Consider the following 21,715-nt stretch of genomic DNA (forward strand, 5'->3'; position numbering starts at 1 on the left):
GGCTTTTATTGGTCGTAAATACTGCCAACGAATGACAGTTGCATTAACGTACAGTATTGTATGTATCTGAATATATATAGAACACCTGCCACCATAAATTGAGGATCGGGCATCTCTTCCTGCTCATTATGAGCACCGCATGTCACTGAATGCAAAGAACGGAAAACAGGAGCGCGCTTTATAATTAAATTTTACTCGGTGAAAATGCAGGGGACAGCGGCAGCAACAACAATGAATTGATTTTTTATGCGAAAGGAAAGCAAATAAAAAATACAAAAACCAGCACCAGTACCTCAGGCGAAGCTGTCAGCTTAAATGGGATATAATTACCAAGAGTAACTGCTGACATCTACTTGGATTAAATTTGGAAATAATTAAACGTTGCCATGGCGGCTCGGAGCAAAAAGCCAGCATGCCGCAGAATGTAACTCCTTTTGCAATTTCCATGCAGAAGTAAGCTGCAGCTGAAGGTACATTCTGCTGGTGCAGGTGCAGGTGCAGGTGCTCACCTGAGTCGTGTAATTAAATTAAACAATGTGGGTGCATGAGAATGTGGAATGCGTCGCATAACTTTGTAGCAAGTTAATTGCATGGCTCGAGGGCGCCTCTAAAAACCTCAAAAAAATTTGAGAAACTCCAAAAGGATTTCTAAGTAGCTCGCAAATGGTATTCCCATGCCCAAAAAGCCACCTCGCTCCTTAATCAGGTAAATAAGACGAGGTGTACAATTATAAGCGTCAAAAGTTGTTGGCAAACAGAAAGTGGCAAGCGAGTGGCAGCGGGCACTTGAAACTATTTAATTACAAAGCAGCTGGCAACCAATTTGACTGGAGCTTCAATTAGTGGTAATAATAGGGAGGGTTAAAGGGGCTTTCCATTGGCGGAGTAGGCGGAAAAGTATGCGCCGCTTTTCACAGCGTGGGCGTCTGACTGTTGACAGTTTGATGTCGAGTTCTAAAGTTGATGGGGGTCGAATCGACGGGCACAATTTGCAAATCCTTTGATCGGTCTGGACTTTCAAAGTTTTATAAATATACCGACCGAAAGAGTGAATACATTTAAAGTTATAAAGTTGAGCCAATTGTGTTCGTTACTACATCAATTTATTTAAGCATATTTATTTGGGTTTTTTAAAACTTTAAAGAGTTAAACTTACGTAAATTCTGCAACTCAAAGTGAATGAGTGTTTCGACCGAATTGCGAGAGTTCTTCACGATTTCCACGCCAGTTTGATTGTCGTGTATGTGGAACACATGGTAACCGGCGATGGCTCCGTTTTGATTCTTTGGCGGATGCCAAGACATCGTAATACTGTTGGCCGAAACATCCAGGATGGTGAGATTCTGGGGTTTGCTTGGCACTGCAAAGAAAAGTAAATAGAACACGGGGATGAGTATAAAAGTCAAAAGTTAAATATGTTGATGTTCTTAGGCCAAGTTGAACAAACAAGTCAGCTGAAATTTATTTAGGGTGTGGAATATAAGATACCACTTTGATGATTTTTTGCTGGCTGTTGTTCAGCAATCATCGCAAAGAAATACTTAAAAGTTACAAATGTAAAATATTTAAGACATTAAACCCTCTCCTTAACGACTAAAAATGTTTTATTTTTATTTCCGCATATGATCTTTATACAAAATTCAACAATATACCCTTGATTTGTGTAATTTGCGGCTTTAAAAGTTAATTCCCAACTCTTGGGTTATCAAAGTCGTCGCAGCTGTTTAATGTATACAAATTCCTCCAAAGTAATCCCAAATTTGTAAATAAAAAATGTTTGCATACTTAGCGGCGTGTGCACATAGAAAATGGTAAGTCGGATGACGCCAAATGACATTGCATAAATAATTTATTTAATAACAAAAAAAAGAACAGAGGAAAATAAAACCGTAAAAGGGGCAGAGGAAGTCGAAGCAATCGCAACGAATGAAGAAAAGTAAAATAAATTGAAATGAATATTTTGCAGAAGCAGATAAAACAATTTATATTCAAATGGCAGGCGAATCATGTGTGTTGGTGAGTGAGTGAGTGTTTGTGTGTATGTGTGTGTGTGTGCGAGAGAGAACAAAAAAATTATATATTCAATTACGAGAGGGGGAAAAGAAGAAAAGAATTGGCGCAAGTAAAGCGCAACGTAATCGAAGCGCATAAAGAAACGGAAATGCGATTGCTAGCAATTTATTATGGCCTGCACTTGCCAGTGGGGTAACACATACACATACGCATACACACAGATGGGGCACACACAGATGCAGATACATACCCATACAGCTGCAGATGGTGGCTTATAATCCAGCAAACCAGCGGATGCAAAAGCCCTGGCAATAATTTCATTTGCAAGCCAAAGGACAACACTCGACCATGTGTGACAGCCAAAGGCTTGTTGTGTGTGCGAGTGTGTATTCTGGGGTCCTTGTGTGCCTGCCATTGTGTGTGTGTGTGCAAGTGGCAAAAAGCACTAAATGGTAATTTATTTTACTAATACAACAAAAGCCCGGGCATCGAGCAAAAACGCTCCGCAATCAAAAGAACAAATGAGTGACCCGAGGGCGGCAACGGGCACTTGACCCTACTCCGCCCGAGACTTTTGCCATGCAAATGCGATAAAGCTTAACAAAACACACATACTCAGTTCCCCTTTTCTAACACTGAGAGAAAAATAAGGGAGAAATTTGCTTTGTAGGATTAAAAAGGTACATTTAAATTTAAACGAAACTGTTTGGGTTTTCAATCACTTTCGAAATGACTTGAAATGAAATATTGGTAAATTTGTATTTTAGGGTTTACTTATGCCTCATTAGGTATGGAATAAAACATATAAATTTTGTGTCAAGGATTCATATTTCAGTGAACATTTTTCAGTAGCCAAAGTATTGTTTAAAAGCCACAAAATGGTTTTTATTTCATTTGAAAAAGGTACAGGATTGTTACTTGGAATTGCTCTCAGTGCAAAGAAGTAGGAAAAAGAGGAACCCACACATGAACAGTTGGCTGGGCAGAATAAACAGTCGCTGTCAATGTATAGAAATTTATACAATTCAATAAATGGCATTTCTACTTTCTTTGCCTTTGCCACTGCCTCTGTCCTTTTGCTTCTTTCACTCCCATTTCTCCGCCCGTTCTACTCCAATTTCTTCTTGTACTTCATCCTTGGCCTGTGCTCTCTGCAATTGCAAACGGAAATGGAAATGGGAAATGGAAAGGCAGCTGCTGTATCTGCAAAAGGGGAAAGGAAAAAGCCAATTTATAGACTCGAACTCGAACTATGAAAGCAAACGACTCACTTGAGGACCGATGGCGAAAAAGGAGTGGGGTACTTGTATTAAAATCAATTAAGCAACAAAGTGCCCACACACACACATGCGATAAATGTCCTCGCAGGTCAGGGAAATGGAAAAAAGAGGAGAAAAGTTAATAGGTTTGCCACTCGCAGAAGACAGCTGGCAGTTCACCTTCTCGCCGGCAGGTTGCTGTGTGGGCACTTAGTGCTCCTGATTGGTTTTTGTTTGGCAAATATAACATAAATAATTGAGAGAGCAATCACGAGTAACCGGTTTGATAACGCAAATCAATCAACTGCCGAATGATTTGCAGGCTAAAAATATCAAGCTATTTTTGCGAAACATTATTGATGAATAGTTGGAGTTCCTAAAGCAGTAAATTAGGGAAATAAACATATATTTTTGCGATGAAATTATTAATGGAACGGGTTCAGATCACAACAAATTAATTAGGGAAATATACCATTTATAAAATAATATGATTTTTTTTTTTATTTTAGTACATTTTGTTGAACTCTGATTTTATTTTTAATGCTTAACGTTCAGTGCATACAAATTGAAAAAAAAAAACTGTTAAATATTCAAGAATTACCAAAAAACACAAGTAGCATAAAAAACCTTTGTCCACAAGAAATATTTTTTAATTAATACAGATTTTCTTATAAATTTGGAACCGTTTTGATAATTAAACCGATCTGCACAAGAAATCCGATTTCTAAGCCTTCCTCCTTAACTCAAGGAAAAAGTGTCCTCACATTTGACATGTCTGGGCAAATGAAAAGAAAACAATAGATGCGCTTTCCTCACTATTTGCTCAGGCATCGCGCCGGAAGTAACCAAGTGTGAAAAAGCAAAGGAAAATCCGAAAAGCCTGGGAAAACTAGGGGGGTGCACACTCAAAGCGCGCGTGATTATTTTCACAAAGGCAAAGGCAGGAAGTAGAAAAAATATAACTAGAAAACTGTAGTCAGAGGAAAATCGGAGGAAAAGAGTGTGGCGACTGGAAAAACCAATACCGACGACGTGCTTAAGTTGTTAAAAACTGCAAACAAAAGAAGGCAGCAACTCGAGGACACCTAAGGGGGTTTCGGGGGTGGTGTTCAAGGTGTACTTCTGTGTGTTTTATTGTGTGTATGGAGCAAATAGCATTAAGTTGTCTGAGCTTCAAAAAAAAATATATATATAACAACAAAAACAACAAACAGCTTGAAGAGCAAGGAGCAAGCAACAAAACTAAGCCCGAACATGAAGATATATAACAACAAGTTAAGAGTGGGCCGCCATTGTTGTTCGCCATATGCCTTATTTAGTTGTTGCTCTTCGTGCTTTATTGTTGTTGCTTAACTTTACGAGCTGCTTTACGGATTTGGCCAGACGTAAAAACTAAACAAAAGGCGACGGACGGTGAGTAAATAAGAAAGAGCGAGCGAACAAACAATTAGAGAATACACACACGCCGAAAAAAAAGGGAGGCAAAAAAGCCAGGTGACTGGCTTTCAAAAGGCGTCAAAGGCTCTACCGTCCCGAGAGTTCGCACAAAGGCGCAGAAATTATGCGAAATAAAGGCCGAAAACGAAGGGAAAAAAAGAAAAAACAGCAGCGACAACACGCTGCGAAAAAATAAAAGCTAAAAAGTTTTTTTTTCCCTCCAAAGCTTTGATGGCCAAGAGCAAACAGTGAATGGTCCAAAAGGCTCCGGCACTTAGCGGAAGTAACGTGGCGGCCATTTTGAATGCACATATGTATGAGTCTGAGTGTGCGAGGGTTTGTGTGTGTCAGCGACCCTTTTTGCACTTTGATTGCTGAGACACGAGACCGGGAACGACTTTAAATGAAACAGTTTCGGTTTATTAGTTGTCATAAATAAAATAAATAATATGTTTTAAAGCCCCTCCAAAAACTCTGTTATAGTTTATATTACACATAAAGTTGTAGTATCATTTTAAGGACAGTTTTCTGATGTTCACAATATGCTAAAATTAGGTTATATGCTGTCCTTTCGGAATTTAAGAACCACTTTTAGCTTACCATGAAAAAATTTGAAATATTTTAGAAACATAACTATGCGTTTTTGTGTTGTTAAGGTAAAGGTTAGTCTAATTATCTCCTAATATATTTCATATTTTAGTTTACTTAGAAACCAAATAAAACGAATAAAACTTAAAGAACTACCTTTTTCATAATAAATAGCTTTGCACCAGTTTTGTTTTGCCAAGTCCATTGAACTCAATGAAAATGACTTATAATTTATATTATTCGTGCAGACATTTTGATTAAATTGCTGTAATTTCTGTAATGTCTAGTCCTTGGACAGGAATTTCGCCATTATGCCTGCGGCCCTATTTAAACTCAAAGTACTGTCAAATGCACAAACAAAGGGCCAAAACACAACTGACACACATCAAATGAGCCAACACAATCGTATTTGCACACTGACTCTGACAAATGGTCAAATGGACAACCGAGAAAGTGTATTTGTTTCAAAGTGCTTCTGCCACTCGACCTGTCAGCCTAAAATCTACCGATAATCCTTTTGTAAGTGATTTTTATTTGGAGCTCTTATGTTCACTAATTTGCAGCTTTTGAACACCTTTGACATGTGTCCTGTTTGGGTCAAAGGCAGCGAACTCGTATGTTGCCCTAAAGGGCTAGATTTATAAAATATTTCTGTCACTGTGAGATATATAATGGTTAATAGATAACATAATCCATAAGTAGAGAATATTTTAAATACATATTTCTAAATTTAAAAAAAATATATTATTACTAATTATATAAATATTATGTCTTATAAAGATCTTTTGTATAACTACAAATGTTGAAAAAATTGTATATTTTGATAAAACATTTATATCTAAACATTTTCTTGCCACGTTAAATATGAAAAAAAATAAAATAAATTCCCCACCAGTTATTCGTTTGAAGGTCTTACAGTTTGGAAACATTTCTTATTTTAATCAAACTTTTTTGTATAAGCTTCTTAGTCGTAAAAACCTAACTTAAAATGTAGAAATTGTGCAGAGACTTTTATATTTTTCCCCCGCAACTTTAAGCCGAACTTTACCCGCCCATCCGGAATATGTTGGCTAATTAAGGGCGAGTGTCTGGTCCGTGGAGTCATGGTTGCTGATGGCTGCATTCGTCTGCTCTTCATGGCCAAGAGTGGAGCGATAAGGCCAACAACGGCGACGGCTTTTGTGGCCTGTGTGTGTGCGTGTGTGTGTGTGTGCAAAGGGTTATCGGCAGGAAGTTGCACATGGAAGCACCGTCACCTCGGGCTCACCACAGCCACAAAATCCAACCTTCCGGCCAGAGTTCGCTTGTTTTTCGATGCTTGAGACACGGAAACTGTTTTGGGCTTCGGCCCCGACACAAAAACAGGCATCAATGTCACGTTCAAAGTGTCGAGTTGTTGCACTAACAAGGTGTTTATGATTTAAAGCGCCGCTCAACTCGGAGCGTGGGTTTTTTGGCAGACAAAAGGCCTCCATGACAAGTGACTTGGAGTATGGCAAAAAAAATGGAAAAATTCCAGCTCACACACTCATGTAAGTTGAGCTGTGAGTTTTCCTCTCGAATGGCATTTTTCGTAGGCGTTTTGGCCGAGGGGTTGGTTTTTTTTTTCCCTCTGTATCCATCCATCTGTTTGCCGGGGACAAGAAAAATTGACATGTTGAAGTGCAGTTAGGCGGAAGTTGTCGCCAAAGCAACATTTTTCTATCTCCCTCCCACCGCCCACCAACCCTGTTGGAGTGGGCGTGTCTAAATGCGGGTTGGCACGTGGTTGAGCGATAAAAAACAGAGAATTTTCCTAGAAAAAAGGGCTTATCTATGTTCTTTATTTTGATTTCGTTTTTTTTTTGTAAGCTTTGTTTGTCGCTATTACGGAGCTCATCTATCAAAATGTTTTCGTTCAGCAAAAGAGGGCATTATTCTTTGGCGAAGTAGACCTTGAAAAACTTTACATTTTGGTTTGATACAAAATATAAATTACTTTTTACCTGTTTAAGGAATTTAGTTTTTAATTTACATATGAATTGGAAAGAAATAAATGAGGAAAATAAATATATTCTGGCGCTTCAAAACAAAAGGAATTATGGGTCAAGAATTCTTATAAATAAATCGCCTACAATTTGTAGAAACTTGAAGCTCGTTTTACCTTACTATTCTTTTAAAAATAAAAAAAGAGTATACAAATGTCATGGGGAACAAGTACCGTTTTTGTTTTGCACGTTTGTTTTTTCATTGTTTTTTGTTATCTGAAGTCCTTACGGGACTTCATAAATTAGCGACAGCACATTGCAGCCGATAAGTAGGCAGCATATCTGTTTTTTCTTTACCTAAGGGAGTGTGGAAACCGCAGAGGAAATGCTTTTGTGACAGGCCGTGAAAAGCGCAACTCCAAGTGAATCAACCTCCTCCATTATTTTCCCCATTCTTCCCAGAAGAAACCAAGTCCTTGGGAAGTCTAGTCAGCTGGCTTATCATTTTTGAGGAGCACAAACGGCGCCTTGAGCACGATTCACGCCTTTCGGTTGTGCAACAAAAGTCCTGAAAGTCTTCGAGAGCGTGTGTTTGAGCCATGTTGCAAATTAAAATCAAGACAGCAGCAAAGCCAGCTAAATGATTGATGGCTGTTTTTTGAGAAAAGCATGTAGAAGAAGCTGGCACAAAGTTCAATGATTTATGCTTTTCAGTTGGGCCAAATTTGCTGGCTACTAAATGATTGTTTTCATCCTCACAAGCTGGATGCTCCACTACTTTGCACTTTTAATGTATTTTTTGACAAGTCATGTTCATAACTCAGTGTCCTGTGAAATTTCTATGGGTCGATGGAGAGAAAGTTTTCACTGGATAAAGTTCAAAATCAAAGTTTTCTTTGCTGCTCTCAGTTTTACGTAGTTATTTTCGTCAAGACTTTTTTTATTTTTCTTTTTTTTGGGTTTTTGCTGCCGAGAAGCAAATCATTTGTCAAAATACAGAGTAAGCAGCAAAGTTGCTGCCTGTTTGCCGTTGACAAGCCGAAAGTTGTGCCAATTTGTATTAGAAACTTCCTTGCGCCTGCGACATGTCGGACTTTGGACTTTGAGTGCTGGTGCTGCTATGGCATATACTGTAATATAGCAAAAGATCATGGACAGGGGCCAGTTTATGTGGCAAGCACTTTGCTAAAAGTTCAAGTTGCGAGTTGAATATTTAAGTTCAAGTTGTTTGTGTTGTGGTTTTGGCCCAGTAAAACCACATTAAATACTATTAATACTATCCAATCAAAGTTGTTTTCGAACGAAATGCGTCAGTAAAATAAATGGTTGAATGTCAAAGGTGCTTAATTTTCTGTGGTGATTTGTAGTGACTTTTAATCTAAAAGTTATTTTGTATAAGTTTAAGGAATTTAAATTGACGTCTTTCTACATTTAATGGCTGTTTACTATATGCTATACTATATACTACTATATATAGGTTTGATAACAACTGAAATTCAACCCCATTTATTTCATCTGCACATTAATTCCGAATTTTTGTCGCAAGCTTTTGACTATCAAAATTGTTTGTAAACAGTTGTTTGTCAAAATGCCGGCAGCACTCTGCCTGTGAGCTGCAATTATCTGACAGATACTATTCGCACACACACTTGAAAACGGTTTGGGGTTCTCTTACCCCTTTCCTCTTTATTTTTCCCTCAACCAATTACAATTTCATGCCTCTTGAAAAAGCTCAAGGACCCAATCCACATGAAATTATGGTTCGTGGGTGGCGGCAGTATTTGATGAACTGCACTTTTCATCACGGCCACGAAACCGAAAGGGTTACTCCAAAAATTGTGACAGCTCTCAGCTGCGCCTCGGAAGTGAAAATGAACTTACGAAAAATTAACTCGACACCCGACGAAATATGGGAATAACAGCAGGAGCCTGCTCGTGGCACTTGGCTGCACAAAAGTTGGGCCAAATAATTAATTAAGCTAATGACTCGGTGGAAATCTCACGGGAGGGTGGTCCGAAAAAATTACTGAGGGAAAACTTGATTCAGCCGGTCTATCAATTAAAGTGTTTCACCAAAGATGAGTTTACAAAAACTGAACTGAGAGTGTAATTACAGTAAACAATAAGTAACTTCACACTTCTTCTCTATCGATTGATTTGTTAATTGTGGCATTTAAAAGTTCATTTATTTAAATTTTCCAGCCATTCCCGTGAATTATTTGCTATAACGAATGCACAAATACTAAATATTTTCTGAGAAAAAACTAATGAATTCGTTTGACTGAAACAGTAATTACTGACGGTCAGCGATGCATTCAAATGACGATGCTGTCCGGCAATTTATATAAAATTTATTTAATTTTCGCTCGACCGGCACAACACACTTTTCAACTGATCTATTCGACTGGACAAGCTAATTGGCTGTTAGCTTATTTTTTTTCATAATTTAAAAGCTGTGGGACTTGTTTACCCCTTTGCGCTTTAAATCAAATTTAAATAGGGTGATTTAGTTTGTGTTGTTTTGAGTAAACAAAACATTGTATTTTATTGTTCATTTACATTTCAAAGTTGTTAAGCCAAATGTAAGCATTTTAGTTTAATATTTTTTCCCTTCATACAATTAGTTATCCCTTAAAAATAATAAATCACAAAACCTTGAGCCAGTTTCACTGAGTAACTCCTGTTTCCCTTAATTTTTGCACACCTTTTGTGTTCCATATTTTTAAGGGGCGTGGCTGCAGCACCTGTTTCAAAATGCAACTTAATACAAGTTTAGCGTGTGGCCAGCAAATCAGGGCGCCTTTGGCTAGTCTTGAAAACATAGTCTTGCAATTTGCCATCTGTCCGTTTGTCCAGCTTAAAAACACGCAAATGGCCCGGGAAAGGGAATATCGAAGGTGGCATGCAAATTCATCTAAGCGAAATTTTGTAAGACCTTTTTAAGCTCCTGAATGCTCCAATTTAATGACATGCCCATAAAAATAGTTGGCTGCAGCTTAACAATAAGATACCAAATAATTGTGGGCCATAAAAGTTAAGTTGTTAATTGTTTTGTGTCCTGTGCGCATCGCGTGTCCCGCTGGGTTGAAAACGTGGAAAGCGGGGAAAGAGAGGTAAACTCTGTTATAGGGTTTGTGAAACATGGCTCACTTCCAATGAATTGTTGCTGTTCGGCACCCGCTGGCCAAGTTTTAACGAGCAGGCAGACGGCTGCTTGTCAATGCCCGCTTATATTTCATGAGCCAGGCCAAAAAAAAAGAATTATATAAAAATAGCAACAAGAAATAGTTGCTACTGGGAGAAAAATATCAGATAAACTGAACTGAACTTTTTTTGATAATTAAAATGCAATTCTTGGATGATCCTGATATTAAAAAAGATTAAGATTAACATGAAACTTAGCATTTTGTATATAATATAACAAATAAAATGTTTCAAATATTGCCAATCATAACCAAATATTATTTTGAAAGCAAGACAATATTTTTTTTTTTTCAAATTTAATTGATCTTAAAAGCAATATAGAATTTTTTCTCTGTGCATAAACTTTCCTCAGCAAAAAAACAATGTTAAATAATTCATTTGGCCAAAGCTGAAAGTTTTGCGTGAGAATTTTGCCATATTACCCGAAGGCAGGCAGTTGTTGACGTTGCCACGCCCCCCTATTCCGCCCCCACCCGCAAAAAAGGGGGCTGCGTGCTAAACCGGAAATGAAAACTCTCTTAATTGCCTTGAAGTATGCAATTGCTGTTGTAGTTGTTGCTTTTGTTGTGTTGGATTTATCTGTGTATTTTATTGTTGTTTCTTCAGCAGATAATAACCGAGTAACTACAAGTTCTTCTTCGCCAAAGGGGCTGAACGGGTTAAAAGGGCGGCGGTCAGGGGTTAAGGTTTCGGGGGTTGAGAAAGTTCGGAAAAGTGCGGTGTCAATGAACCTAGTTGAGCAACTATAATTGCCAATTCTTGTCGAAAGCCCATCGAACTTTTTGCTTAAGCTTGTCGTCGATACCGGGAGTTTTTTGGGGACGGGCCTAGGGCCATCTTTTTCGATGCTTAAATTATTAAAAATAAGTGGAAAAGGTTATGGTTTGTAGGTTGTTGTAATAAGTTCAGTTCGGACTGCGTTATTTGTGATTTAATGTGAGTTCAATTGATAAATGACTAATGTTCTAATAATTTATATTATTTTTATAAAATTGTAAATATTTTTCTTGACATTTAATAATCTTATTTAATTAATGAGTTGTCTGTTTGTTTAAAATATTTCCTTAAACATTATGCCAATTTTTATTTATAATCAAATAAATTGAGCAACTATTTACCATAATTGTCGTCGACTGCTGCATAGGGGGGCGTGGCATCGTTATAGCTGCCGCCTCCCACTCCGTTGCCATTTCCGTTTGCCATTTCACCGGCCACCGGAACCGGAAACGCATTTGCGAAGGCCAACGTGGTGGCGGGCACATCCGGGGGCTGATCCTGCTGCTCGATGGAGGTGGCTGCCGTGCTCAGTGGCTGTGGTTCCTTCACTGCTGGTCTCTGGGTGGTGGTGCCAGCGGTGGTGCCCGGATTGAAGTCAGTCTCAAGTGTTTCCCAACCGGATCCGGTTGTTTCGGCCTCCGGATTGACTAGATCGGCCAGATTGCGATCGGAAGTGATGGCCACCGGTGATGAGGATGTGGATGCAGTGGTGGTCAGTGGTGAGGGTGATGGTGGAGCGGTGAAGGGCGATGGGGAGGATGTCGATTTGGAGGAGTTGGTGGGCAGGGCGGTGGCACAGTGCTCCGCAATGCTGGCGAAGAGGAACAACTTCAGCATTGCTCTCAGGAGGGCGTGGTGCTGGGGGCGTGGCATCTTGATTCGTGGACGATTGGAAGATTTCGTTTTGTAGTTTCCCGTTTTTGTGCGTCTTTTAAATTTTTATTCACTTTTTGTGCGCTTTCGTCCCACTGTTTAGTAGGACTTGATTTTTTTTTAGTCTTTCTTCGTTTTCTTACAACATTTTGTGCGTTGTTTTATAGTTTGTGCTTGTTTTTATTATTTTTTATGAATTGTTCTTAATAGATTCGGTTTAAATTATTTCCATTTTGGCACTAAACATACACAATAGAATTTGGGTGTAAGTTAAAACAAAAATCGAGTTCATTAATTAACTCAGATAATGTTTATTTATTTTGTGGCATTCAAGAATTTTTAATTTTACCTAGGCTGAAATTGTATTATTTTCATTGTGGTTTAAAAAAATTAAATATTCTGAGGGTATTAGAAATTTTTTTAATATGTTATTTAGGAATGTTGATTACAAAGTTCAAGTAGTCCACTTGATTATTTCTTAAAATCTCTAAAGATTTAAAAACCCTTGAAGTAATAATTTTTATATTTATGTTGTTTTGGTGTCTATTATGTGTTTTTTATTATTTCCGATTTATTTGAATTTTTTCGTGTTCATGGTCTTATTAAAAACACTAAATAGACCAAAATAAATGCAAATTGACTAACGCAGTCATCTATGTTGTGTTTTTCTCCGATGATTCACTTTTTTTTTACATCCAATCCATGGTGTAAAAACCGCTATTGTTGTTGTTGTTGTTGATGTTGTCTTGTGTAACACATTTTTCAAAGCGGGCCAACCCAAAAAAAATGTGAACCCGTGTTGAACCCCATCAGGCAAAAGCTCTCTTTTCTTTTTGTTTTACTTTTATTTATGATAATTTATTGCATTTTTTCAATACTCCTCTGCCATTGTTTCAGTTCTCTTTCTCTCTCTTTCTGTGTTCTTTGCCGCTTTTTTCGCATTTTCTTCACACTTTTCTGCGCTTTATTGTTTTTTCGTATCCCTCGGAACGAAAAGAGTTCAATAGGGTTCATCCGACGGCGAAGATGCAGCCGCATTAAAAATACACTCTCCGCCATAAGTGTGCTCACACTTACATGGCGTATATAAATAAACGCATGCCCATATATACACGATATGGAGAGCTTGCCAACAAATTGGCAATGCCCACAAACGACTTTCTGACGACATGTGTGCGCCATCTGTGGGTTAAGATGAGCCGCTGGGCTGGCAGGGGGTTAAGGTGGGAGGGGCGAAGGGGCGGACAGAAGACCAAGCAAAAAATCGCGTAAAATTAATGATTGGGCGTAGAGATTACGCCAGAGGCGATCATCGAATGCTCTCTAATGGAAATTCAACGATAAGGGAAATGCAGAGAAGAAAATGGTACTTTTTAAGTTTTTAACGAGATCTAATATCAAAATTTGAGAACCAAATTCGGAATTAAAATTTAAATCTTTATTGAGATAAAAATGGAAATGGAAGTTAAAAATATTTAAAATATTTCAAAGTAAAGGTTAATATCTATGTGGAGTATAAAGAAACAGACTGTTTATCCTGAAAAATATGTCTTTAAAATTTAAATAAAAATATGCTGTAGAAAACTTTTTATGCAAATATGCTTTTATAAAGGGCTAAAACAAACTCCTTTCCAGCGATCTCTAGACCTAAACATATCGCCAGCTAATCGATCTCGATCCATAAGCTGCCTAAGCACTACAATTTCCTGCTGAGTTCCTCCATGCACGGAACCTCAACGACACCGGATAAGTGAAACATTCCATCACTTTTCCGTTCCTCTTTGTTCTTCCAATTGCATTGCACTCAGAGTCGAACAAAGTGCAAATTACAGGGAGCTCGTGCTGATTCATTCAGAATTGGCCTCGGCACGCCATGTATATTCTCGGGGTCTCAAAGTCGGGCGAAGCGTACTATACGAGCTGGTGTTTGGCCAGCTAACCGCAACCACAACCGCAGTCGCAGTCTCAGTCTCAGTCCGCCCAGCTGGTAATTAGCAGCTCATCAAATGGTCGCATGCAAAAAGTAAGCCAACGAGCCGGAGCTTGGATTGAAGTCTTCGGCTATACGCTGGAACAAATTCCAGAGAACCAATTGGTGCTCAAGGGCAATAAAACATTTTTAAAGAATATTATATTATAAGACTCAAAAAATACACTTAATATTTTGAGATCCTATTAAGGAATATTCTAAGGTTGATTTTTTCGTTTTATAAACATAGACAAATAACCAATACCGTTAACTAATTAATAGTTATGGAATTATCAGAATAAAATCAGATTTGCTTTGGTTTATTTCTTTAATTAACTTTTTTTATCGTGAAAAAATTGGCTGACTAATACCATTTTATTTCCAGCATGTGGGACCTGATAATGATATTTGATATTCCTATTTTTCGCTGTGCAATCCAAACTCAGATGTGCTGGTAGTATTAGTGCCACAAGTAAGATGGTTTTTTGTAAAAATAGAATCACAAAAGATTATTGAATACGCGCCGAGTAAAAGGGGCCATTCAGAAGAGGGGGAAACCATAAAATGAAATGGTTAAACGGGTCGAAGTCGCGTCCAAAGTCGCTGAGCTGATCCGACCGTGGAAATTGGCCAATCAAGCGACAATTGTCGGCCATTTGTGGCCAGTAAGTGCATAATAACGCTAAACGGGTCAGAGACTTCTAAGTGGACAGCACGGATTCCCCGGTTTCACAGTTCCCTGATTAGCATTGGCCGCTGACCCGCCTGTGACAACAACTGACATGGCAATTGAAAATCACTAAAAATACAACGGGCTAAATGAAAATCAATTGGCAGAGGGCAAATTGCCTGACAACTGCAGGCCAAAACCAGTGGGAAGTCGCCTCTTCCGACTTTGCAGAGGGTTTTGTTGAATTTGTTTTCCTGAGGTCTGGACACATTGACATATTCATTTGTGACCACATGGGTTCCCGAATGAAATCCATTATTCAGAGCCAGTTGATACACAAATATTCAAATAATAGACAATTTGTCTGTCTCACTTTTGGATAAAAAGTGAAAATGTCTGGAATGGAAAGTAACTTCTAAGGTAACCGGAAGAACTGGGAGATAACGGAAGCATGGCTTATTGCGGTGTAAGATGCCAATAGACTAAGAAATAAACCGATTTACCTTCGAAAAGAGTGGGTTTCTATACGAACGACACGTTTTAATAGGTAGAAGTGTGGAATTATTAGAGGGCTCAACCATTGGGGACAGAGGTAGCTTTTTGTAACTCATTAGATATATATTTATATCATAAATATATGCCATTCGAAAGTAGCAAATAACAACCGGCCATTTAAAAATAACAATAAAAATGGAAAAACTAAAACTTCATTTCAAGAGTAGAAACCTCAACCTTTTTTTTTAACAATTTTAGCCAACCCCCTAGGAATTAAATGCATTTTCCTGGAAGCACTCGCGTGCTGCAATCGCACTACCTCAATCCAAACAAATCAAATCTCCGGAGTCCATACTTCTCCCACCTCGTAATGAGCGTGAGATCGTTTGATAACCCATATCCACGGCGGAGCAGACGCCCCACTTGGGTATCTGTTTCTGTTTGGGACTCGGATTCAGAGCCAGCTGGTGGGGCATAAAGTACCAGCAGATTGTTTACCCAACGGAGCCCCCAATCGCCTCTTATGAATGGCCCACATTGTGAATGCTATGAAATAAAATCACTTGTTTGTTTATCCAGCCAACACTTCGAATGGCGTTAATTTGTAAGCCAAACAAATGTGTACCTAAATGCAGTCAAGAGAGTGAAAAGTATCTGGCGATTCGGTATGCACAGGGAAAAAGTTGACAACAAATTCGAAACCTTTTCAATGGGTACTCAGATTGAACACAAAATTAATTTAGCAAGAATTTTATGTTTAAAACTTTGACATTTAACTAGAAATATTTATTTAAGTGTTCAACTGCAACCGTTCCGATAAACACTTTAGCTTTATTGATGATATTATTAATTAAAATTTATATTTATAATATATTTCTCTTCTGAATGTTTTGGAATTTTCAACAAATTAAATGCAGTTTACCTAATAACTAATAGATCTGATAAATAAAAAATAATACTTTTACATTCAATTAAAAAAATGTATATACATTTTAGTTTTCGTTGGAAAAACAATTTAAAGGAATGGTTTTTTTAATATAAATAATCATTGAATGGTTTATTCTATGTGGACGAATATTAAATATATATTTTCAAGTGTATCGATCGTATTAATTTGATAGATAGTTTTGCATATTAAACTGCACAATTTCCCACAGTGTGTCCGAAAATGTTGACAGTCATGGGCTAAGGTCAGTGCACTGGGATTGCGAAAATAGATGAAAATGCTTGAAGTGAACATGCGCATATGCAGCTAGAACCTAGAGTCCCAGAACCGGGAAATGGGAAATGGGGAAAACGGGAAAATGGGCGCCGCAACGGGATGTGCGAAAAATCAATAGAGCCGGAGTCGCAGTGCACGTGCTACGAATACGGATACGAAAAGGGATGCGAAAATGTGGGGGCTGCGAATTCGCTGCAGAAAATATGCGACCCAGCCCCAAAAAAAAAAAAAAAGAAACAACAAATTTTGAGCCGGAATTGTGTCATTTAACTGTCAGCGAATTTGCGCAGTTTATAATTTTTGTATTTTTCAGAGGGCTTCTTTGTTTTTTACCCACCATCCGGTGGTTGGTGATCTGCTTTTCTTTTTTTTTTTTTGCCATCTGCTCAATATGCTAAATTATTGACATAATTTGCCTGGTAAAATGGTTTTCCAAGTTGAGCTTCATTCGCCGCAGACAAAGCGGTAAAATGTCAACAAAACACAGCGAAACAGAGAGAGTCTCAGTGAATTCTCGAAGAGAGCGAAAGAGAGGGAGAGATACTCGTTTCTGCGAGTTGTGGGTTCTTTTTTTTTATTGATTTCTTGAAAGGTACACAAAATGCTATTCGCAACAACAACAACAAAGCCGAACAAAGGGAGCAACAAAAACAAGAAGCTGAAGAAGAAGAAGAAGAAGAAGCAGCTAACAACATTTGGAACTATATTTTTTATTCATATGGGATTATTTGGGATTTTTCAAGTATTTCTTTCGAGTCTCATTTTGTGACTCAAATGTTGGTTTTATTGTTTGGTTTTTTGGCCGACATTCGTCTTGGCGTAATTTTCTTGATTTAACACAAGCACTGTTTTTCAAAGTATATTTTCTTGCGAGATATAAAAGTATCTGTTGGATTGCCTATAGGTTTTTCGTTCGGGAAAAAAGGCGGCTGCTGCGCAAAGAGCTGCCTGTTCTTTTTTCTAACCACCAGCATGACACCTGGTTTTCCAACGGATTTTCACTGTTTTCTGTGGGTGTTTTTCAAAAGGTTTATTTCAGACACTATTTAACTCAAGTTTTGGATAGTTTCACTAAGGATTTTGAGTAATATTCCTAGATATTTGCCTCTTTTTGCATGGCCACAATCGGAATAAAAACCACAGCGACGAGACGACAACGGCGACTGATGATGATGACAGGGAAAGAGACAGACACATTCGCCGCGTTTGCGGCGTGCAGATGGATTCGCCGTCGAATTGCGGCAGCTGCTTCGCTCGGAGAGTAAAAGAGAGCTCTCTCGCTCTTGAGCGAAGAAGAGAGGGTGTGTGCCAAGAACTCGCTTAATTTTTAGTCCCAGCGAGTGTTAGGGGAAATTTTACCTTCCGAACGAGAAAATCCCTCGCTTTGGCGCGCAATTTGAATTCGCTCTATTTTTTTCAATTATCAACTGATTGGATTTATCTAATTGAAATATTTTGCTTATCGCTGTTTTTATTGCAGCTGGCAGGCAACTACAAGATCTAATTGGGTTTTTTTGCCACTATCTCTGGGTTTGATAGTCCTGATTGCGTTTATCTACTGTAATTAGTTTGCAGTAGTTCGGTGCTGATAACTCTGATTGTAAACAACGTCATCCGTGAGGCGAAATTGGAAAAATTCACGTGCCTATACTTTATTAAAGTACAGGAACAGTATTACCTTATTATTAATAGCCTAAACATATATTATATCCCAAAACTATTTTTTTTACATTATTTTTAAGCAATTATTATACAATATGCAATGATGAGTTGGACTAAGAATAAAATGCTCTTAAGCTTAAAATGAAGTTTTAAATGTGCAATCATAACTTTACAGCGATCAATGCACTTAAAACCCGTTTAACTAAAATAGTTAGGCTGGGAAAACAGCACTTTCCGCCCGACCTCCCCTTTTCATTGTGCAAGTTTCCTTCCACGGAAGATACATCATTAGGCATTAGAATGAAATTACCTGCCTATGCAGGGAACCACTTGAAAACTCATTATAACGGTAGCGGGTAACCAGCACACATCCACCCATTCACCCACTCTCCTGGCCAAACTCCCAGACACAGACTTTGGTAACTGGCAGTTACATCAGCCACAAAAGTAGGCGTTGCCAAGTCGCCCCAAAGGCGTTAAAGCACTTAGATTTATGGCCCTACACGCACACATAGCCAAAACACGCCCACACCCAACACACACACACACACGTGTCTAAGTCCTTTGCGTATACATATATAGATTTATAAGGGTTTGTGGCATATAGCCTTTGGCGGTCCAGGACTTTGACTCGTTTTATGCATTTAATAAAAACTTTCACTTCGGCGCTTGTACTTCATTTAATTCGTATTCTTTTTTTTTCACTGAGGAAAAATTCTTTCTTTTGTAAAATATTACGGATCCCAATAGAAAATAGTGTCTTGTGGGTATTTTTAAAAACAGTTTATTTTCAATCTAAAGAAATCAATCTAAGAAAATGTGTTGAAATTTATAAAAAGTTGATGATAAAATTTCATTTAAATTATTTAAAGATGGTTTCAAGCTGATTAAACAGTCTTGAAAAATTATTTTAAAAAATGTTGCGATTTTGCTTTAAAAAGGAAATACATTTCAGAAGAAGTTAAGTAGGTCAATAAATATTGCATGTAGATTTCAAAACTTTGCTAAGATTTATACATTTTGAAAAAAAATTGATTTTTTTTTTTGCAAGTTTTTAAGTGGCTGTGTCCCTCAGTGTTTTTAACTTAACTGCAGCATGAAAAGTTTGGCCGCTTGCAATGAAGCTAAGTACTTAAAAAGAAATTTGGCTCGTCGTGCCAGTAAAAAAGGGATGCGCGGCCCCTCAAAAATGTTAATGAAATGATTTGAATTATGCTTATGCTCGAATATAATGTTTTTTTTTGCTTCGTTATTATTTGTGGCTTATTAAAAAGTTAAAAGCCGGGCGGCAGGCGAGGTGTTGCCGGGCATGACCAATAGCCAATGGCAACCGCAGCTGCTGTGGCGCAAAAGAGGCGAAGTATGGCTGCCGAAGTATGAAAAAAGTATAAAACCCATCAAAATAATGTTAATTCATTAAGTGGCAGTAACTTGGTCGGGCGCCCAAGTGTAGGCTATAAAAATTTAACGCACAGAAGGAGTCGTCCGGAGAAGGAGCCTACGGATTCGGGGGTTAGGATCTACGGGGGGAAGGCAGAAGGAGCAGAGAGTGTTGCCCCCGGGCTACGGCAACGTGCACAAAATGAATGATTTTTATTTATATTTTATGGTTTTTTGTTTTGCCGTTTTCCGGGGTCCTGGTAATTAGAGCAGGTTTATGCCGCACTCCGTTCTGACCAGGTGTGTTTGTATATTGAGCCAGCAGCAACAGCAGCAGCAGCAGCTCACAATAAACTGGAAAATTATGTGAATGAGTTTTCTTAACTTCTTTTCTTTTTTTTTTTTGTTTTGCCGTTTTTTCTCTGCTCTGCCCGTCCTTCGAGATTTATTCGCGGCACATGGCAGGCCAAATCCGAATCGCAAACCAGAAGGAACGGAAGGCGAACAAGACAACGCAGCCAGCAGACCAAATGAAATGAAACAAACAGGCAAAGTTAAATGAACAACTTTTGTGCATTATTTATATGCTGAGTGTAAAAGTGTGAGCAGCAGTGAAAACAAGACGAAACAATCCGTTGGAGTGAACAAGTCGAATGCGGAATTCTCTATAGTTTTCAATGTAATGTAATTTGAGTAATAAATTACATTATATCTCACTATCTAAAAGTAAAATGCTTTTTCTATATTTGTTAAACCTCAAATTATTATTATTTTTTTTATTTAACAAAAGCTGAAGCTGAACTTATTAAAATATTTTTTTTGGGTAACCATTTTTACTATTAGTGTATATTGTATTATTATTCCTAAAATGCTGGCATGAAATATTCGAAATTCAGCATGCCTTTTTTGCCCTAAAAGAGAGAGGGCATGGTATGGTGGTTATAAAAATCATAACCACAACTGTGGCAGAAACTCGGTTCATTTTACATGGGCCGACATTGCCTTGGGCATTTTCCCCTCCTCACTGTGACTTATTTAAAGACCATTGTACCTAAGTGTATATGTGTGCGTGTGTGTTAGCCACTTAGTAAATATTTCATGAATTATCTGTTTTCTATTAAGATATTTTAACAGAGAAACAAAAACGTGGGCCAAGAGACATAACCGCAATACCAACGAGCTTAGCCGAGATGAGCGCTATAAAATCTTATAAACATAAGTCTGTTCTCAACAATATAAGTGTGTGTATGTTGTGTTTACATTTGCCTCTTTGCTTGTGTGGTTTGTGATGTTTTACGAGTTCGGGGCCCATATTGTTGCCTTCTTTTCGGGTCTTTATTGATACGGTTCGCACTCGTTTTAAGGAACGCCCTTAGGGATGCGATTTTTAATATGCATTAAAATTAATAAGAACACGTGTCGCTCTCTCGCACCCACGTCATTGTCCTTGCTGTCGTCCTTCCGTCTTTGGGCGCCCCCATAATTCCGTTTTATCGCGCACAAATTTTTATAGCTGCGCCGCAGGCGTCGATTTTAAATAACGCCCAGTACCCCAAAAAATCCCTCCATCTCGCCTTCTTACGTTGATTTTGTCGCCATTTTGGTTGGTTGTTAATTTTATGCTTACGAGATAAGAAATTGTGACAAAAACGCTGGAAAATGTATGTGCTAAGCGCTCCGAAAAGGTGAGCACGAGCATATGAATAAGATATTCCCCCTGAAAGGCGATAAATGCTAAATGGAGGCCCAGGTTCTTCATCAGCTTCTTTGTGCCAAACTGGGAGATAAACAAGTTGCCAGGGAATGCATATTGTGGGGGCTTGCTATTTGTATTTAGACATGAATATAAGATGACAGCAATATTTGCTAGCCATTAATATTGGTTGTTTCTTATTTTTAGAAACAAAAACCTAATTTAAATTTAGATGACAATATATTAGAACTAGTTAGTTTTTCCATTAGCAAACCTTTTTTATGAAAATGCCTTTTTGGAAACCCAATCTTCCCGGTAACAATTATGCCTATCACCACCCGATGTCAGTGCAGCTTAAGTGCCAAGTCCAAGTCCAACTTTCGAGTCAATCGGGTCGGATCCCATGCACATTAATAGCACCACAAAGCTCTTTGCTCCTAGCTAAGTGGGTCAATTAGGCTGTCAATCTCCTGCAGGAGAACTCGATCCAAATGTCGGTTGCTGAC

General features: G+C 38.2%; 1 protein-coding gene across 5 annotated transcripts in view; it reads right to left on the bottom strand.

The window, feature by feature from the left end:
- The window catches only part of LOC108148638 (tyrosine-protein phosphatase 99A), a 114,351-nt gene that overhangs the window by 12,847 nt on the left and 79,789 nt on the right, over window positions 1-21,715 (bottom strand). For 3 of the 5 annotated variants that reach the window (XM_017275758.2, XM_017275754.2, XM_017275753.2), the window contains exon 9: window positions 1,157-1,360. In XM_017275758.2, coding sequence (XP_017131247.1) covers window positions 1,157-1,360 — 204 coding nt within the window. Of the gene's footprint in view, window positions 1-1,156; window positions 1,361-11,586; window positions 12,317-21,715 lie in introns of those variants that run through there. The other 2 variants (XM_017275757.2, XM_017275755.2) reach the window with 2 other exon arrangements.

The sequence above is a fragment of the Drosophila elegans genome, unplaced genomic scaffold (assembly GCF_018152505.1).
Source record: "Drosophila elegans isolate 14027-0461.03 unplaced genomic scaffold, ASM1815250v1 contig_476, whole genome shotgun sequence".
NCBI classification, from domain to species: domain Eukaryota; kingdom Metazoa; phylum Arthropoda; class Insecta; order Diptera; family Drosophilidae; genus Drosophila; species Drosophila elegans.